The 18,969-nt window shown below is 39.8% G+C and overlaps 1 protein-coding gene across 4 annotated transcripts in view; it reads left to right on the forward strand.

Annotated features, from left to right (window-relative positions):
* Window positions 1-14,495, forward strand: part of ACOX1 (acyl-CoA oxidase 1) — a 45,497-nt gene extending 31,002 nt beyond the window's left edge. For 3 of the 4 annotated variants that reach the window (XM_063459027.1, XM_063459028.1, XM_063459029.1), the window contains exons 4-14: window positions 4,084-4,191; window positions 5,262-5,381; window positions 5,494-5,609; window positions 7,643-7,812; window positions 8,350-8,512; window positions 8,703-8,893; window positions 9,824-10,003; window positions 10,125-10,230; window positions 10,935-11,078; window positions 11,617-11,823; window positions 13,212-14,495. In XM_063459027.1, coding sequence (XP_063315097.1) covers window positions 4,084-4,191; window positions 5,262-5,381; window positions 5,494-5,609; window positions 7,643-7,812; window positions 8,350-8,512; window positions 8,703-8,893; window positions 9,824-10,003; window positions 10,125-10,230; window positions 10,935-11,078; window positions 11,617-11,823; window positions 13,212-13,262 — 1,556 coding nt within the window. In that variant the 3' untranslated portion in view covers window positions 13,263-14,495. Of the gene's footprint in view, window positions 1-3,564; window positions 3,726-4,083; window positions 4,192-5,261; window positions 5,382-5,493; window positions 5,610-7,642; window positions 7,813-8,349; window positions 8,513-8,702; window positions 8,894-9,823; window positions 10,004-10,124; window positions 10,231-10,934; window positions 11,079-11,616; window positions 11,824-13,211 lie in introns of all 4 variants that reach the window. The other variant, XM_063459026.1, reaches the window with a different exon arrangement.
* The last annotated feature ends 4,474 nt before the right edge of the window (window positions 14,496-18,969 follow it).

An 18,969-nucleotide genomic window follows, 5' to 3' on the forward strand; every position in this document is an offset into this window, starting at 1 on the left:
CTTGACCCTCAACACGGAGCCTTGTCTCGTTCTTGGGGGGGATTCACTGTATGCTGCTGGAGATTGACTGCTAGGAGTGTAAGCTGATATCTGCTTTTCCTGTTCGTCTGCTAGCAGCTATTCGTGAGGTTCCAGCTGGAGTGCTACCTTATTCCCTGGTATGCAGTTCGGGAGTTTGGTGCATTCATTTATATCCGAATTCGTGAGTTTTGGTGCTTTTATAGTAGCTGTGCCTTGTTTGGGAAAAGGGGATTATCGCCTAAACGGATTTTTCCCCTTTTATGCTGAAACGGTCCGTAACAGTGAGATATGACATATGTTTTGCCAGTGATGGGAAACCTATGGTGTGGGTGCCAGAAGTGCCCTTCAGAAACCTCCTGTTTTTTTTGTTATCTCTTTTATAGAAGCAGCCTGGGCTCTCCACTAGATCCCCTGATGTTGCGTTACTATTTATTCAGTGACGCTCTTTCTAAGAAATGCAGTGCTGCTCGGTGCAACAAGTAGCTGTCATTGGCACGTATGTCCAAACTGATCTGGGAGGCTGGTTAGTTTAAATATGATGGGCAGTGCCAGGAATACATGCAGGGATACTCGTATATCCCATAGCTATCCACCTACATAACTCTCTAGATTCTGAGGTGTGCTTGGAGTTAATTGACACAATTCTAACATTCTCAGGGTTTCATGGACTGCTCACAGCTTAGACCATACTAAAATAATAGTTTTATTTTGTCTCTGGGGAAACAAATGCAGAGAAGTGTAGAGACATTGTACTGCAGATATTGGTTACTGATTTGACATACTTACTTTAGCCAAACTATAAAAAATTCTCTGACCTTTGATCTTGTCACGAATTTGCTATTTTAAACTCAATTTTGCAATTGTGATTTTTAAATCCGGGTATAGTTAATTATTCCCGACCGAGTTTTAGATAAGAATACCAGGTTTCTTATACCTAATATGAAGATCTGTGTTTGAAGTGAATAAGCAAATCCTAGGTCATGTGGGTCTACTTAAAATGGCATGAACATAGACTTCTGATGTAACAATTTGCATATTTTAATAAAACACATGCTTAACTTCTTCAGGGTCGGGTATATTCCCAAATATTATACTGGCCTTTTCTTCTCTTAGATTTTTATTTTATTTATTTTTTGTGCTATAGTATAACATTTTAGACAATATACAAGTAAGTACGTTACACAATAAAATGGTGCTCAGCCGAATTTATATACATACATCATGCACATGTCCCATTATTTGCAATCCATGTTGTACTTAGCTGACACCCCAGCATCTTGGAGCTTGGAGCCAAGTTACTGTTATTTTTATTTTTTTTTTAATTTCTTCTTTCACTGGATTAATCTGCACTGCGCCAGCAGACTTGTACCCGTTTCTTGCTTCGGAACTTTCAACACTCCGGTGTGGTATTGAAGATGAGGAGCGTGGAGTGGCGGACCCGAAGTAAAAAGTCAAACCTTTCCAAAAGGATTTGACTCCTTACAATGTGGAATGCCAGGGTTTTCCTAGCGCCATAACCACTATAGTGATTTTTAGTTGGTATGGTGCTTGGAGTGTTTCTTTAATTCATATCAATGATCCAGGTTTTGGCAGTAACACCACTGGAACAAGGTGCCATCTTACTCTTCTTGACAGCCACTCTTCACGTTTGTAAACCTCAAGGTATTAATTAGTTATAGGACTTTGGAATTATGCTATTGTGGTGGCCTAACTGCAAGTAGCTGGGATGTTGCCTTTTCCCCTTGTAGCCGAAGTGAATATAGCTCCGTGATTATAGTGAATATCGCTATTCCACTCAAACACTAGTTGAGACATGGTGAAGAGTGAAGAAGAATTGTTTTCATGGTGTAAATGGCACACTTTTTATATCTGGGTCCTTGGTGTCCGTACCTGACCAGATAATTTAATTGGCGGCCAGATACCTCGGAGCCTTTTAACATTATTGTAACAAAAACAGGGTCCCCGTCCTCACATCCCCAAATCAATGCCATCGCTAGCAAGCTCTCTCCTGCGCACCCATTCTATCCAAAAAGCGATATGATCGGAGGTGTCTAGCCAGAGTAAACTGGAAGTAAAGTTTTCACCAGGTCGGGATCATACTCCGATCCAGATCAGAGTACAACAGCGCTGGATAAGAAATCCCGACCACTTAAAGTGATGGCACTTTCTGTTGGTACATGGAGCTTCCTCAAGTCTTTGGTGTCGTTCGATGCCTCTTGTATCACCCCTCCAAATAGCGCCCTGTTTAGTGACTCAGGGACCAAGCGTGCCCTTGACTCCGCAATGCGGTGAGCGTTCCAGAGGGTTTGTAGGTTCCTCTTGGTCAGGCGCACATGGCTTTGAGGAGTAAAATGTTATGAGTAAAGTTATTTTTTAAGGGAACGTGGCGATTGGGAGACATGTACCGGTTCTGGGTGATCGGGTGGCTTTGCTCGGCACATATTATTTCTTATTGTACAAGTTGAAAAAAATCTGAATTCCAGAAATCCATTCTTGCATTGCCTTTTCCACCTAAACAATTTCTTCCTATTTGCATAGTTGCTGTTTATCATGTAGAGAATGGACACTATTACTTTAATATCTTATCTTGTTTGTTTCTATCTCTAATCCCTTTGGCAGGCACTGCATAGAAATGATACTTCAATGTGTGGAAAACAAAAAGGCAGTATCTTTAGAGAGAAATTGCTACCATTTTATTTTTAATAAAACCTTTGTCTATTTTGTATATATAAAAAAAATAAAAAATTTTAATCTATAATTTAAGTCATTTCTATCCCGTGATCTGCTGTTGATAACATATATTAAGGTTAATTGATTATGATTCAGATTGGTGGACTAATAAGGGTCCCTTCTGATACTTAAAGGGGCACTTTAGACACTATAACCATTTAATTTCACTGAACTGGTTATAGTGCCTGGAGTTTCCTGGCACTGTCCCTCCATTCAGTGTTTAACTGCTTTGGCAATAACACTGATTTGAGGGTCCCTGGTCACCCACAGCCTGGCACACACTGGATTATATCCATCTTATTGGGCAGCTGAGTATGGTCAGATTACATTTTCAGTCAATTATTGCCACACCATACAGCTTGGGCTTATGCTTCCTGATCATCCTGTGTGGGCTGGGCTGTTGGGACTCTCATTTAGTGTTAAACCAATTAAAAATGGCTCTGGACTGAATGTGGGGTGGAGTCAGAGGACTATAGGCACAATAACCGTTTCATTGAGATTAAGTGTTTTACAGTGCATAGTGTCCCTTTTTATATGTTGGTGTGTGTGTATATATGCATGTCTAATCAGCCTCTTCTTCACATGTCGAAATCAATCACACTCACCATATTTTCTTTTGTCTTTCCTGTTTCTTCCCTCCTAAATAATTTTGCTTGCGTCACCATTTATTTTTTTATTTTTTTTAACCTTCGTTTATAAATCATTCTAAACCCTTTGTTCTTGCTGTCCCTCCGTATCCTTTAACTTTAACCCTCACATTTTTAATTTTTCACATCCGCTGTTCTTGCCTTCCAATCCCGTTTACCTCTGCAGCTTTGTGCACCGGGGTCGTCCTGAGCCCCTAGACCTTCACCTGGGCATGTTTTTGCCCACCCTCCTGAATCAGGCAACAGCCGAGCAGCAAGAACGACTCTTCATGCCAGCCTGGAACTTGGAGATCATTGGGACATACGCCCAGACTGAGATGGGACATGGTAACTGTAGCATACTTGCCATGTTCAGGTTTCTGTAATCTTCCTCTGCAAATTTCAGAACTTTTATCATGATTCACATTGCAGTTCTCAACAGAACTGTGGTGTGAAGGAATCACATAATGTTCTTCACAACACTATTGCAAGAGGGCTACATCACAGCACTTTGGCATGGGGGATATTGTAATGCACATTAGAACTTTGGTCATAGGGGATTTAGATCAGGGTTAAGCTCTGCAGGTCTCTCTGGTTGGGAAGGGATTTCACTGTCATGTTCTATAATGGTTGTTATTGAAGGTGGAGGGTTGTTTTATCTACATAATCTTCTCTGATATTTTTTTTTTCTTGTCTTTTACAACAGGAACTCACTTGCGAGGTCTGGAGACCACTGCCACCTATGACCCTTCCACTCAGGAATTTATCCTCCATAGTCCTACTGTGTCCTCAATCAAATGGTGGCCTGGAGGCTGTAAGATTTTTGCAAAGGGGAGAATATAAAGCTGTGGGTGGGATGTTCCAGTCTGTTATTGTAATTAGTCAATGGTGTGAATGGCATACTGTGATCAATGGTCTCATTTAGTGATCATAATCATCTAATGACAGCCAGAGTTTGCAACCAAAAGTCTGTTTTTCTCTTCCAACAGTTTGTTCGATGTCCACCTCCAATGTCCAGTCTCCATTTTCTATACTTATTACCCAGTAAAAAGATGAATTCTCTAAACCTTAACGACCTATACATGAGCAGCCTAGTTGGTCTTAGTTAACTCTTTCTGTTCTACTGCCACTTGGAACAAAAGTAATACCAATAGTGAAACCAGTTGGTTCCCTGGCTTTTGGCTCAAATTATTTCTCCACTTCCCCAGTATTAAACTCAAGATGTGCCGTTTTCTGACAGTATGTGGTGCTTCACTAGCGCCAGTTGCTCCTGATGTCCAGTGGCCCAAATTACTTTCTTTATTGGTGAAAGAACCAGAGAATACCCATGGTGGCCTTTGGCTCCCAAGTAATTGTCTAAATACTGTTTTAATCTCCTGATAGAAATATACCAAGTAACAGATATAGATTTCGTTACCTATTGTTCATTGTGTGTAATATTAACCTGGGATAATAGTTACCTCAGCCCATTTACATTGCAATTCTTTTTCCAAGCCTGTGTGACTTTATGCAGAGAACATGGACCAGAGTCCATGGTGGAAGCTACCTCAAGAACCTACAAGGTTTGCTGAGAGCTGCAATCTAAATGGTTGTGTTTTAGTTTTAATTTGCTTTTAACTTCCCGTTGATAGAGATATTTGTGCTTTTTGAAATGTGTCAATTTGTGGACAATATATTAACTATCTAGGGGTACCAGCGTTATTGCTTTTTATTGGAAATACTTGCCTTTTACTGGGCAATGGTCTTAAAAGATATCAAAAGTACAGGTATTTTTTATTGTGCTTTTGTAGTGGTTGATTTATGTATTCCCCATAACATACCTCAAGAGCTATCTTCCTACCCATTTTCCCACTTTCTGCTTACCTTTTTTGTTTTTTTTCCCAGTGGGTAAAACCTCAAACCATGCTGTGGTACTGGCTCAATTGTACACTCAGGGCGAATGCAAGGGTCTTCATGCCTTTATTGTACCTATCCGTCAGATGGGCACCCATGAACCACTGCCAGGTAAACTCTATTGTTTCTCTGTCCTAAAGGTCGCTTAATCTTGATATTTTACTTACTGTGTAAACAGACTGCATTTCTATTCAATTTATGCTTATTTCTCATTGATATGCAGGTGTAGAAGTTGGAGATATCGGCCCCAAATTTGGTTTCGATGAAACCGATAATGGGTTCTTGAAATTTGATAAGTTCCGGATCCCACGAGAGAACATGTTGATGAAATATGCACAGGTTAGCAACAAGTTGGATGTTCTATGTTAAATATTTGTGCTGGTTGATCATTGATCTCAGAAAGGCTCCATGTTTATGTGAGGTAAACGGCAATGTAAAGAAATAATAAAGGCCACAAATGCACACGTGGTTTTTTTTTTTTGTTTATTGTAAATGTGTATATTAAAGAACACCTAAAATAATGATTTTCATACATGTATTCATTGGGGTAGATCTTAAATGAGTTTGCAAAAGCTGCAGCCTTTGCAAGCCCTCCCCTTCTTCCTTGGCAGAGTCTTTGAGAGACTTCTCGTTAACGCCTTTAAAGCTACCCCCTCTCCTCCCCCTCCCAATGTGCTCACGCAGCATTCAGAAGAAATTCTGGTCTGAAAAGAGAGGGAGGCAGTCTGATAGTCAGGGGGTGTTTCATTATTTAATAACAAAAGTGCTGGTTTCTATAAAGTGCCTTTTTTAATGAGCTACTCCTCACCCAAGTGCTTTATTCATGTGGAGTGGTCCTTTAAAGATTTAGTAATTGCCATCACAATCCACTTCCATCCAGACACAGCCAGGACTCCTTGTATTGGAGGTGGAGAAACAATGTTGGATATTTATCATATTGTACTGAAAAGTGACGGTTTAATCCTATCATTATTTTTATGTTTATTAAAGTAGTACAAAAATTATCTAAAAAGTTAGTTTTCTTGATAAATCATGTGATTGCTCTTGCCAATTGGCGGTAAAGTCAATTATAGAAGTCGGATTCTGCTGGGGAAATTGGAGATCTGGCGCTGGAGGCAAGCTTTGGGGTTAAGCCCTTGGAGAATGGTTTTACCCCTTCAGATAAGAAAGCACCTGAGACCCTCCTGGCACCATAACAACTTAATTTAGATTAAAGTAAACCTAATATTAAAAATAATATACAAAATTTGGGGAAGTGACAATTCATTTCATGGGAACTGCTATATATCTATTTTGTACTGCATGAAATTTAATGCAGTGGTATATGGCGCTCAGCATATCATCCATAGTTACATAGCTGAAAAGAGACTTGATCGTTGGATCAAGAAGCTATTACCCTACATTGAAAAATTATATCCTTGAATAATCTGTTTATTCAAGTATGCATCTATTTGCTGTTTAAACACCTGTATAGACTCTGATAAAACAACTTCTTCTTCAGGCTGAGAATTCCACATCCTTATCACAGTAAATAAAACTTTTTCTTTGCCTTAGACAAAATCTTTTTTTCTTCCAGTCTAAACGCATGACCTCGTGTCCTAAGTAAAGTCCGGTTTGTGAATAGATTTCCACACAATGGTTTGTATTGACCATGGATATATTTGTAAATCTAGTGTTTCTTTATTACCATATTAAATGTTAAAGGGACACTATAGTCACCCAGACCACTTCAGCTCAATGAAGTGGTCTGGGTGCCCGGTCCCCCAGGTTTTAACCCTTCAGATGTAACATTGCAGGGTTAATCCAGCCTCTAGTGGCTGTCTTCCTTACAGCCGGTAGAGGCGCTTCTGCGACGCTGAATGCGAAAATCGCTTTCAGCGTATTGAACGCCCATAGGAAAGCATTGAGAAATGCTTTCTTATGTACTGTTTAATTGCGCGTGCGGCTCTTGGAGGGAGCCCGGCGCTGGATTAAAGTAAGTAACTGAAGGAGTTTTAACCCCTTCAGCCCAGTGGGAGGGGGGCCCTGAGGGTGGGGTTGGACATAAGGGTTATATAGTGTCAGGAAAACGAGTTTGTTTTCCTGACATTCTAGTGATCCTTTAAGCACAATAAATGTTTTACATGGCAGATATGTGAGATTTAACCAATTTATCGTCCAGAAATTGGCTTCCCTGTATCACCATGCATAGTAACATGCTTGAAGGTTTGGCAAACAGCAGAGCCAACCATTTGCGCCAGTTTAGTGATGACTCTCTAATTACATAGTACTTGGGCATCTTGCAGTAACTAGGGTGGGTTGGTAAGCTCCAAGAGTTGTTTATTGTAAAGATTGACTTTAGGAGTAAACCTCTTCTCATCCACTCTCCACAGGTAAAACCAGATGGCACGTATGTGAAGCCAGTCAGTGACAAGCTGACATACGGTACCATGGTGTTTATACGCTCAATGATTGTAGGAGACTCTGCGCGGAGCCTGTCCCGTGCCTGTACCATCGCCGTCCGTTACAGTGCTGTGAGACACCAATCTGAGATCAGAGCTGGGTAATATGATCTGAAATGTTTTTATCAGTGAATAGGGTCTCCGTTCAAAAGTAATATTAGGATGAAATAGAAAAAACATGCTCCTCTTAAATACCACTTTTTGCTTTTTACCCCTTTTTCATTCCATTGCCCACTTTCAACTGAATGTGTTGGTGCCAGGTTTAAAATGTTGTCACATGATATAATGTTTTTGCCTTTATTTGTATCCCCCTTTTTTTTGTGTTAATTTAGATATATATAAAAACTATATAAAATCGTATTGACATAAAAAAACTGTCCTATAGATGACAGACTGTACCTAACCTGTGGAATGGCAGAAGGAATTTAGCTAAGCTTGTTCAGAAAGCTAACAAAATATTAAGGGTTACTTCAAACCTCATAACTGCTCCAGCCCCCTGTGCTTGTTAGAATGCCAGAAATTCATTCCCTGGCCCAGTTTGGAAGTTCCTAATTTGCTGGATAACCCTTGTAGTATATTGTATTGTTGTTCAGAGTGCACAATGATTGGGTATCTAAAACCCCTTCTTGCCCATTTAGGGAGCCAGAACCACAAATCATGGATTTCCAGACTCAGCAATACAAGCTATTCCCATTACTGGCCACTGCGTATGCATTCCAATTTGTGGGGTCTTACATGCATCAAACATACCACAGGATTACTGGTGACATCCAACAGGGTAACCTGAATGAGCTGCCTGAGGTAAGTACACATGGGGCTTATCCTGGGAATTTAATACTGAATGACGTTTGAGTGGAACAATATTTGGAGAAATGTGGGGTGGCACATTGTTTTTTTTGGTTGTTTTTTTTTCTGCTGTTCGAGTGGGTTTCATGCTATTATTATTTCTTTCCTTTTCAACATAATTTTTCTAACTTTCTTCCTACAACAGCTTCATGCCCTCTCTGCTGGCTTAAAAGCCTTTACGACATGGGTGGCCAGCGCTGGCATTGAAGAGTGCAGGATGGCATGCGGTGGACATGGTTACTCCCGCTGCAGTGGAATACCCGATATCTACGTGACCTTCACTCCAGCTTGCACGTATGAAGGGGAGAACACTGTAATGATGCTTCAGACAGCCAGGTGAGAGAGGATATTGTCCAAATATTGTGTTCTATAGGAAATTATAGTCTAGAGGTAAATATTTCCATTATGCAATGTGTAGTGTTTCCTGGCCTTCCTGTCCATATTTAAACATAACTATCAACAAATTTCACTTGTATTTAAATGAACACTCCAAGCACCATACCAATACAGAGCACTGTTGTGGTTTTGGTGCCAGGAGTATCCTTGCACACCCTCCAATGTAACTAGTCAAACTGTTTGCTAACTGTATGACCGCTTACCTGGGATTCACTGGGTGCCAGTCACCTTCTCTATAAAAGACTGAATTTTTCTCCATCGTGCAAAGTCAAGCGGTGCCAGGCTTAGCTTATTGGGTAAGCATGGTCAACCGACAAATTCAACAAAAAGTGCAAGCACTGCATGGCAGGGTTTAGCTTGGGAAAGCCAGCGAAAGCTTGATGCAGGACCTTCCTTTCTGTGACCCGTGTCCAGCAGACGCCAGGTAAGTGATTGGCACAAAGTCGGACTACTTTCATTGGAGAGGTGCCACTGCACCATAACCACTACAGTGTTCTACAGTGTTTATTCGGTTTGGGAGTATTCAGTATTCTTTTAAATTGCATGTCCTAATATTTCTGACTTTGATCTTCTTCATTGAGTAAAACTCCACCGTTAAATCCTGGATGATTGATATCTTCAGGGGCTGCATTAGAAGGCATATTATGCAGAAGAACAGTCCAAAACTAAATTTTGCACAAGTCTTTTAGTTATTATATAATATTATATAATAATCAATATTCTTGTTTGTCAAGAATTATTTTAGTATTGCCATTAGCTTAATTCTGCTGACCGTGTCAATCTAGTTGATTCTTCTTGATATTAAAGCATAACTCAAGTCCATTGTACAACCTTGATCATATTAACTCTACTCTCCTTTCTTTTGGGCAGGTTTCTGGTGAAGAGCTACAATGCCGCTGTCTCTGGTGAACGCCTTGGTGGGATGGTCTCTTACCTCAATGATGCCTCCTCACAGCGTGTGCAGCCCCAGCCCCTAGCAGGCCGATCATTGGTAACTGATATCAATGACCTAGACATGTTGGTAGAGGCCTACAAACAGCGAGCAGCTTGGTGAGATAACTATATACATTTTTAAAAAAAAAAATATTTAAAAATTAAACAAACTAAGTTGTACTTTTTATTTAGCATTTTATTCTCTCACAATCTCTGCTTTGATTTACCCATGCTCCAGGTCAGTTGCAGGTGCCTCTAAAAGAGTGAATTCTGATTTGAAAAGAGGAAAGCGTAAAGAAGATGCTTGGAACAAGAACTCTGTGGATCTGGTGCAAGCATCTCAGGTGAGACCAGAAAGAAAGAAGACCTGACATTTTCTGACTCCAGGGCTCCATTACGAAATGGTTATCAGAATTGTTTTCTCTTACATTGTAGTAATGTTTTAATTACACGTGGTCTTCGTTTTAAGACCGACCTGTTTTACGAGCTCTTTTGGACAGTTTACTATTGGGAGCTCGCTTTGTCCAGGGATGTATGACTTGTAACCTGTACATGTGGAAAAAGAAGAGTACGGCACCCTGATGTCTGAAAGTTCATAAAATTATTTCTGATTTAAATTATGTCCCAGACCAATTATTCGCTGTGGTAACAGATGTCCCCATTAATATGATACCTTTGTCACAATAGGTGTGTTATTTTACTCCTTCACACAATCTCAACTGGTGTTTGGGGGGAAAGGCTATAGCTACTTTAGCGATTCTTTTCCAGTGATGGAGAAACTTTGGCGAAGGTACTCAGAGTACAGGAGCTCTGTCACATACATCAATAAACTTTAACAAAAAATAACGACCATAAATTCTAGTAGACTAACATAAAACCGTCTGTGTAGAATCGTAAAAAGAATTGTCGTGACTTTAGATTCAGAGACTTGTCCATTTCTAGCAGCTTTCAATGAATGACATTGAAGTTTCAGATTCAACTACATAACAATGTACAAAACAACTATGGTGATTATTCCAATTCTTACATGATGTTCTGCGTTTCCCAGGCTCACTGCCATTATGTGGTAGTAAGACTCTTTACAGCCAAGCTGTCTGAACCACATGATGCAGCTGCTCTTCGCATCTTGAGTTCTCTCTGTCTTCTCTATACTCTGCACGGAATCAGCAGGAACAGCGGGGACTTCCTTCAGGTTTGTGTGCGAAAATAATAATTTGAGTTCATTTCACATGGTTTCTTGATGGAGGACAGGAAGTTATGTGCAACGTTTGCTAATCCAACATTGTAGAAGCAGTAAGACGTAACAAATAGGAAATTCGACTATAAATACTGATTAACACATACAGCTTGTTCTAACTCCTGCATCATAAAGAGCAAGATGGTTTTTAATTTTTGTGCACAACACAAAATATCATTTTAAGATGCATAAGTTACAGTATATGGTCATACATTGCATAAGTCTCCAACAACGCCAATGTACCCCATTCTTCACTTAGATGAGATTAAGCCACTTATTTGGGAAATGCTTCCTTCTGGGACTCTCTGCAGTGCAAGGTTTAATAGGATTTTGTTGTATGAATTGGCCTTAGCAGCACCCTTATAATGTATGCATGTTCAGGTGAGTGCAGAAATACATATAGATGGATATAGAGAGACGTCTTCTATCTGATTTTTGTGTGATATCTTTCTTAAAATGCTGATGTTCTAATGACATTACTTCTTGCTACCAGGCTGGCCTTCTCAGTGCATTGCAGATAGAGCAGGTCCACCAGAGAGTCAAGGATCTCCTGGCTGTGATCCGACCCAATGCAGTCGCCCTGGTGGATGCATTTGATTACACAGATGCTCAGCTGGGTTCTGTGTTGGGGAGGTACGATGGGAATGTCTATGAAAACATGTTCGAGTGGGCCAAGAAGTCACCATTGAATAAGACCCAGGTAAGATGAGCTAATGAGCAAAGACACCACCACGTCAGTTTAAATGCCAGACAGGAGAATGCATAAATACAGTTATAAAAATAAATGTAAAGTTAAAATATGATTTGTGGATGACATGTTTACTTTAATACGGCTGGTTAGCTTACATTAGTTTATAGAATCTTTTGGGGAGTTTATTTATTTTAATGTTTACATCTATATGAAACCTCTTGAATTTAATTACTTGACAAACTACTTGGCCACAGCTCAGATTCTATGAGCTTACTGAGTGGCTGCATTGATATTATTCCATGAATTAAGCCATTTTCTACTACCGACCATACAGGTCAGGAACAGACTATCAACATATCATAGCGTTTGGGCTCCATGGGAACAGTGCAAGAGCTAGAAAATGTGTGTCTTCTAAACCCCCCAACCACCCACCCTCGTCACATCTGTTTTTGTTTTAATATTTATCAGTTTGTTTTTTTGGTAAACTACATTTCACAGATCTCATCCAACTAGTGAACCTGACAATAGAACCCCTTACACTCCTGCACATTACTTCACTGAGAACATTAACGGTCCATAGGACCAGTATGATCATACGTTGTCATAACCCTCATGTTTGTTTCACATTATATTTTTTTAGGTTTACCGTAATGTTTTAAACTAATAGACTGTTTATGTTTTGTAAAATGTGCAGGCCAATTACATATAATTTTATTTATTTATTCATCTTTTACCAGTATTTGGTACTTCCACATCTGTACTTAAATAAAGTATAAAAAATACTAGACTATAGACTATAAAAAATACTAAATAAAAGCCAGATTGATTTGTGTTTGGAGTGTCTATTAAAAATGTTGTGGCTAAAGAATCATTCATAACTCTCCTCCCAAATGAAACTCCAAATCCTGCCACCACATAAACAGTTTATATTGCCATATAAAACGGAGACTGAACATACTGTAGAGACAATGGCCTTAATTTAATTTTGTCTGGCTCAGCATTTAAAATGATCACAATCTGTTCAAAAGGCTCTTTGAACACATTATAATCATTTGAAACGCTGATCCAAACAAATTAGAGGCCAATATGATGAACAGAAATATTATATTCACATAAAATGGCACATAGAACAGTTACATTCTGTGTATGGGAGTAAAAAAAGTGTAACAACATTTTGTAAAGGATGGAAACAGAGTTCAGTGCCAATTCCCCAATTTTTATTTTAGAATCTCTCTTCTTCCCTCCACCCTGCAATCATCTCCTGTGACTTCCAATTATTTACCACCGATCTTAGCTTTGACTTTCCTAACAGATATCTTCTTCGTACATGGTAAATTTGATTTAGAAATTTAAGCTAACCGTTTACTTTTCTCTCTATTCTTCTCCTTTACTCTCAGGTGCACCCATCATACCACAAGTACCTCAAACCATTGCAATCCAAGCTGTGATTGGTCTTCAAACAGCTCACACCGGTAGAAGAGTCTGACTACTTGTAATATTCTGAGTTCTGTGTCTTAAAAATGAAATGGAATCATTCTACCAACTGCTACAAAATTATCTTAATTGATGGGAGTTGGGTATACTGTAAAATATATTCTTGAGTCCCATTCGAGATCTTGCAACTTTTGTGCGTTGCAAACTCATGTTGTCTTGTCAATGTAATTTATCCAGATTATCCAGCTTTGTAACCATCTCTCACTCAGAAGCTGTAACAAACTAATTCATGGGTTTTCTTCATTGCTATGGCAAACAGTTGGGTACCAGTGTGAGCTAGTTCCATCAAGAAGCTTGTTTCAAATTTGGATTTTTGAATTTGGACCTTCTTGATTTCAAAGACTGTCTGTGAAACACAGTTGGGGCTATTTAGTGAAATGTGATTTGTGGAAAATGTAAAAATTCTCCAGCTATTATTCCACTTAAAGTAACAGCTACACTAAAGCCCATCTGTAGAGTGAGTGCTTTGTGAATCCAACTTTACCATCATAGGATGTGTTTAGGGCACATGTGTTTGTACCCATTCAACATGCTAACTGACCAGTTCATTCATTTAACAAAGGACAACTGGAGGAACCTGACAAATGATCTAGTGCTTAGAACTCTATTAACTAAGGAACACACAAAACATTACTTTATCATTGATCCATAGCCAAAAAATATGTACTGCTCTTAAGATGTACTTGGGTGAGCAACACTACACATTTGGTGTTATTTACTAAAGAGAGAATTCAGACTTATTTTCATCTCTAAGGTCAAAAAGGAAAAAAGTCTCAGACTGCTGTGCTACGAGTTCAGCTACTGTGGCCTTAAATTTGAAATCACTTTGAATTCTCACTATATTTCATAACCATGTTTCTTATGGCACTTAGAATGTTATATATACATTTCCACCCAGGTACTCGCTCATTCCTGTCCACTCGTTTTTAGGCATGGAAATTTGTAACTATGCAGCCAGTGTAATGGATAGGATAAATAATGTTCTCCTAACTCATTATTATTTTAATATTTCTGTACTGACCTTCACGATGCTTTAAGGATGAATGTAGGAATAACATGGGAAATGCAGAGTGATAAAGTATGTTAGAATTACAGACTAGAAAAACAAGGTGATAATTAGACTTAAATTAAGTGTAATTAATCCTGTAATAATGTATTACTCTGTCAATAAACCTCACTGATTTCTTTATCTGCTTCCTGTCTGTTTGTGTATTGAGAACATGAGATTTGCGGATATTTGGCCAGTTAGATAAAGATTGGAAGGTACACTGATACAGAAAAATGACAAGTTTTTAGTTTTGCTTTTTGTGTTCCACATTGGTCAATGCTTCTCAGCTGATGAGGCTGGAGATGTGCATTTAGTGAATCATTGTCCATTACAGCTTTCAGTTTGGGGGCTGATTGTACAGTGCCTGAGCATCCTCACAAGATAAGTAGTCAGATGGTTTCACACACTTAGTCTGCTGGGCTGTCCGTTACGGCCTACAAGAGAGACGGAAGCTCCTGCACACAGCTTATATGGGCTCCTCTGAGCTGAGACTTTGTGTTAGTCCAGTTTATCGGTTAAGAGGGTAAGCTGAACACTCTCCGTTAATGACTGCCTCCCTGCACTACTGGGCAAACTTAGAGCATAGAGCTTCTGGCTCTTCTAGAGGAGATGACCAATGCTTACAGACTCCAGATAAGGGGCCACAAAACATAAGATAAAGGTATAGGTTACTTTAGTATCCACAAAATGGCAAAAATGTTGTGCTGCATGCGCCTCACACTGTAGCTCCAAGCAGGGAATAGTGATATTACAAGAATTGAAAAAAATAAGGACAGCGCAACAGAATGCTATGTGCCCAACCAGTGCTACAGAGTTTTATTGAAGGACCAAGTATAAGTACAGCAAATATTTTGAGTAATGCACTTTTTCAATAAGTCTTGACAAGATGCTTTCCTATGGAGAAAGCATTGGATTGGTTAAGATCATGGATCTCGCTAATCTCTACCAAAAAAGTGGGACCAGCTGTGGAAAACAGAGCTGAGGGGGAGAAAAGTTAAGTAAGATCACTTTTTTTTTTTTTTTTTTTTTTTTTTATCCCTGCCAGTTGGGGCCTGGTCACCTAAATGGTATTAGGGAATTCTAATGTTAGGAATACACATTGTGTTCCTTTAGGTTCTAAATTAAAAATATCAGGGCATCAGAACATTTTATATAAAGTTCCTGGTTCCAAGGTATTCTCCGGACCATCTTTGGAGCTATGTGAATTACACAAGGCTATTGGCTAAAGTGGGAATTGTCAGAAATTCTAAATTAATTTGAAATTTAAGGTCACAGTAGCTGCAATGGAAGCATAGTTGACTTGGAGAATCTTTTGAGTTTGGTTATTTTGGCCTTTAATTTTTAAATTCCTAAATATTCTCACTTACGTTATTAACCCTGCCTATTTCCGGCTTCTCCACTCCACCTCCAGCCACTTTGAAAGAAGAAACATGGCTAAATAACTATGCACAGCATCATGAAGATCCACAAGAGTTTCAGAATTGTCTAACCCCCATAAAGTTGTTTTTCTATACCTCCTTTATCCAGTTGAGTTAACTCCCAAGGGAGCCAGACAATTCCTAGGTGTTTTAAGATGTGATTGTTTCAGCCAAGCACGTATCTTTGATAAAGAAGGACATCTCATTCTGAATGAAACTAACAAACAAGCATAAAGCTGTGATCCTAAGGCAACAAGACAATTTCTTCAGTATTGATTTATGAATGAATACAAACTGTTCCAGGTGTAAACGTGACAAGCCCCTGTAGTTGATGTTAACCGCAATATCCAACTGGAAAGATCAATTTTAATCCTCCCTACGGACTATTCTCATCTTGATGAAATGTTGGTTTGCACACAAGCTTGAAACGCTTATTTTTGTCTTTTCTTAAACCTTGGTAATACTCTAACATAGGACCTGCTTAATTGTTCAGAGTCCGTTCCCATCAAAACATATCAAATAAAAATCCATTATACAATTTACATTAAAAAAAAGTTAAAATAAAAATGTATTATAAAAAAAAAATAATGCATAAACAAAAAAATAGTAGTTTGAGCTGGCCCTATCCAGCATGGAGTTTACAGAATATGAAGTTAAAGGGACACTATAGTCACCTGAACAACTTTAGCTTAATGAAGCAGTTTTGGTGTATAAAACATGCCCCTGCAGCCTCACTGCTCAATCCTCTGCCATTTAGGAGTTAAATCCCTTTGTTTATGAACCCTAGTCACACCTCCCTGCATGTGACTTGCACAGCCTTCCATAAACACTTCCTGTAAAGAGAGCCATATTTAGGCTCTCTTTATTGCAAGTTCTGTTTAATTAAGATTTTCTTATCCCCTGCTATGTTACTAGCTTGCTAGACCCTGTAAGAGCCTCCTGTATGTGATTAAAGTTCAATTTAGAGATTGCGATACAATTATTTAAGGTAAATTACCGTATTTTTCGCTCCATAAGACGCACCTCACCATAAGACGCACCTAGTTTTTAGAGGAAGAAACCCAGAAAAAAAATATTCTGAACAAACTGTCCCATAGTGTTTCTTACTATGGGACAGTTTGTACAGAATATTTTTTTTCTCCCCTGTCCCATAGTGTCCCTCTCTCCCATAGTCTTCACTCACCCCCTCCCCATAGTCTTCACTCACCCCCTCCCCATAGTCTTCATCCCCCCCCTCCCCATAGACCTTATCTCCCCCCCTCCATAGACTTCATCCCCCCCATAGACTTCATCCCCCCCTCCATAGACTTCATCCCCCCTCCATAGACTTCATTCCCCCCCCATAACTTCATTCCCCCCCCCATAGACTTAATTCCCCCCCCATAGACTTCATCTCCCCCCCCCATAGACTTCATCTCCCCCCCCCATAGACTTCATCTCCCCCCCCCATAGACTTCATCTCCCCCCCCATAGACTTCATCTTCCCCCCCCCCCATAGACTTCATCCCCCCCCCCTTACTGTCCCCCTCCCCTTGTCCCATAATTACTTACCTGTCTTGTAGCGTTGGCCGGCAGCACAGGGCGCACCGCGGTAGTGGAACTTGTATTTCATGTTCCGGTTTCCGGCGGGACTGAAAGGAAGTGCGCACTCAGCTTGTGCACACTTCCTTTCAGTCCAGCCGGAAACCGGAACATGAAATTCAAGTTCCACTACCGCGGTGCGCCCTGTGCTGCCGGCCAACGCTGCAAGACAGGTAAGTAAAGCTTCATATTCGCTCCATAAGACGCACAGACATTTCCCCTCACTTTTGAGGGGAAAAAAAGTGCGTCTTATGGAGCGAAAAATACGGTACATCTGTTTGAAAGTGAAACCAGTTTTTTCATGCAGGCTCTGTCAATCATAGCCAGGGTAGGTGTGGCTAGGGCTGCATAAACAGAAACAAAGTGATTTAACTCCTAAATGACAGTGAATTGAGCAGTGAAATTGCAAGGGAATGATCTATACACTAAAACTGCTTTATTTAGCTAAAGTAATTTAGGTGATTATAGTGTTTCTTTAAGTCTCAGCACAACTTGGACTGCATGTTGGTGGGAGATTGAGATAGGTAGTCTGCAGTGAGTGTTTGCTAACTGCTGCAGTTATAAGTCAATGTGTGCAAAGACACAATGACAGTATCCTATGCAATGAACATAGGTTACTATGGTGGCAATTTAAGCAGACAGCACCTCTTCACGGCCAAATGCCACATCTATGTGAATCTTGTCGTTTCTATAATACACTCACTGTTACTCCATGAGGTCAAAACATCCCCATTTCCTGCCTTCTATATAGAAGTAGGAAGCTCTCAGCTCTGTGCAAAGCCTGCCAGGACTTCGATAGGAGGGCACCAGGGCATTTCAGTTTACTAACTGGTAATCTCTCCAAGTACTCCGAAGTCATAACTCCATTTAACTTGGATGGTGGAGGCATAGAACAGCTTTGCTAAAGTTTTTGTCTATACACCTTAATGTTTCTTGAATAGGATTACTCCTTATATTTTTTACCCAGAAGAGTTGGCACCGTATATAGTTCTCTCTGTTCTATTTACTTAACTTGTTATTTTAATGTGTTCTTACCATTACGTTTTTTTTTTGTTTTTGTTTTTTTTTTAAAATCTGGCACCCCATACTTAATCCACTTTACCTATAACCTAATAAAATGTCTGGCATAGAAAACAAATAATAATAATAATAAACCTATTGAAAATGTTAATAAAATAAAAGCACATTGCTGCACACACGAGGTGTAACTCCACCAAGAGTTCTGGGCTTGCTGCTAATATCAATTCTGTGCATATTGTTTTGCACAGACACGCATTCATTGGCTGAGAGTGCACAACGGCCTGAGCCACTGAATGACCAGTAGTCCTGCTTTTGGGGTCCTGTCACAACATCCCGTTCCCTGGTGTCTTGCACTTGAGGGACACTATTAAACTATTCCAGGGCAGCACAGCATAAGCATTTAATTAGATGTGCTCCTGCTGATCATACCACTGGCAATGCCTCCTCGGGGACCAAGCGACCCCTTCCAGATTGTTGTGAGGTATTCTGCAGAAGCCGCTTTCACCACCATATTTTGAGGCTTGGCACCCAGAGGGACACACGTAAGAGGCAAACTTTTGCTAAACAAATTAGACCCTTACGGAACGGTACACT

Source organism: Pelobates fuscus, chromosome 6 (assembly GCF_036172605.1).
Source record: "Pelobates fuscus isolate aPelFus1 chromosome 6, aPelFus1.pri, whole genome shotgun sequence".
NCBI lineage: Eukaryota > Metazoa > Chordata > Amphibia > Anura > Pelobatidae > Pelobates > Pelobates fuscus.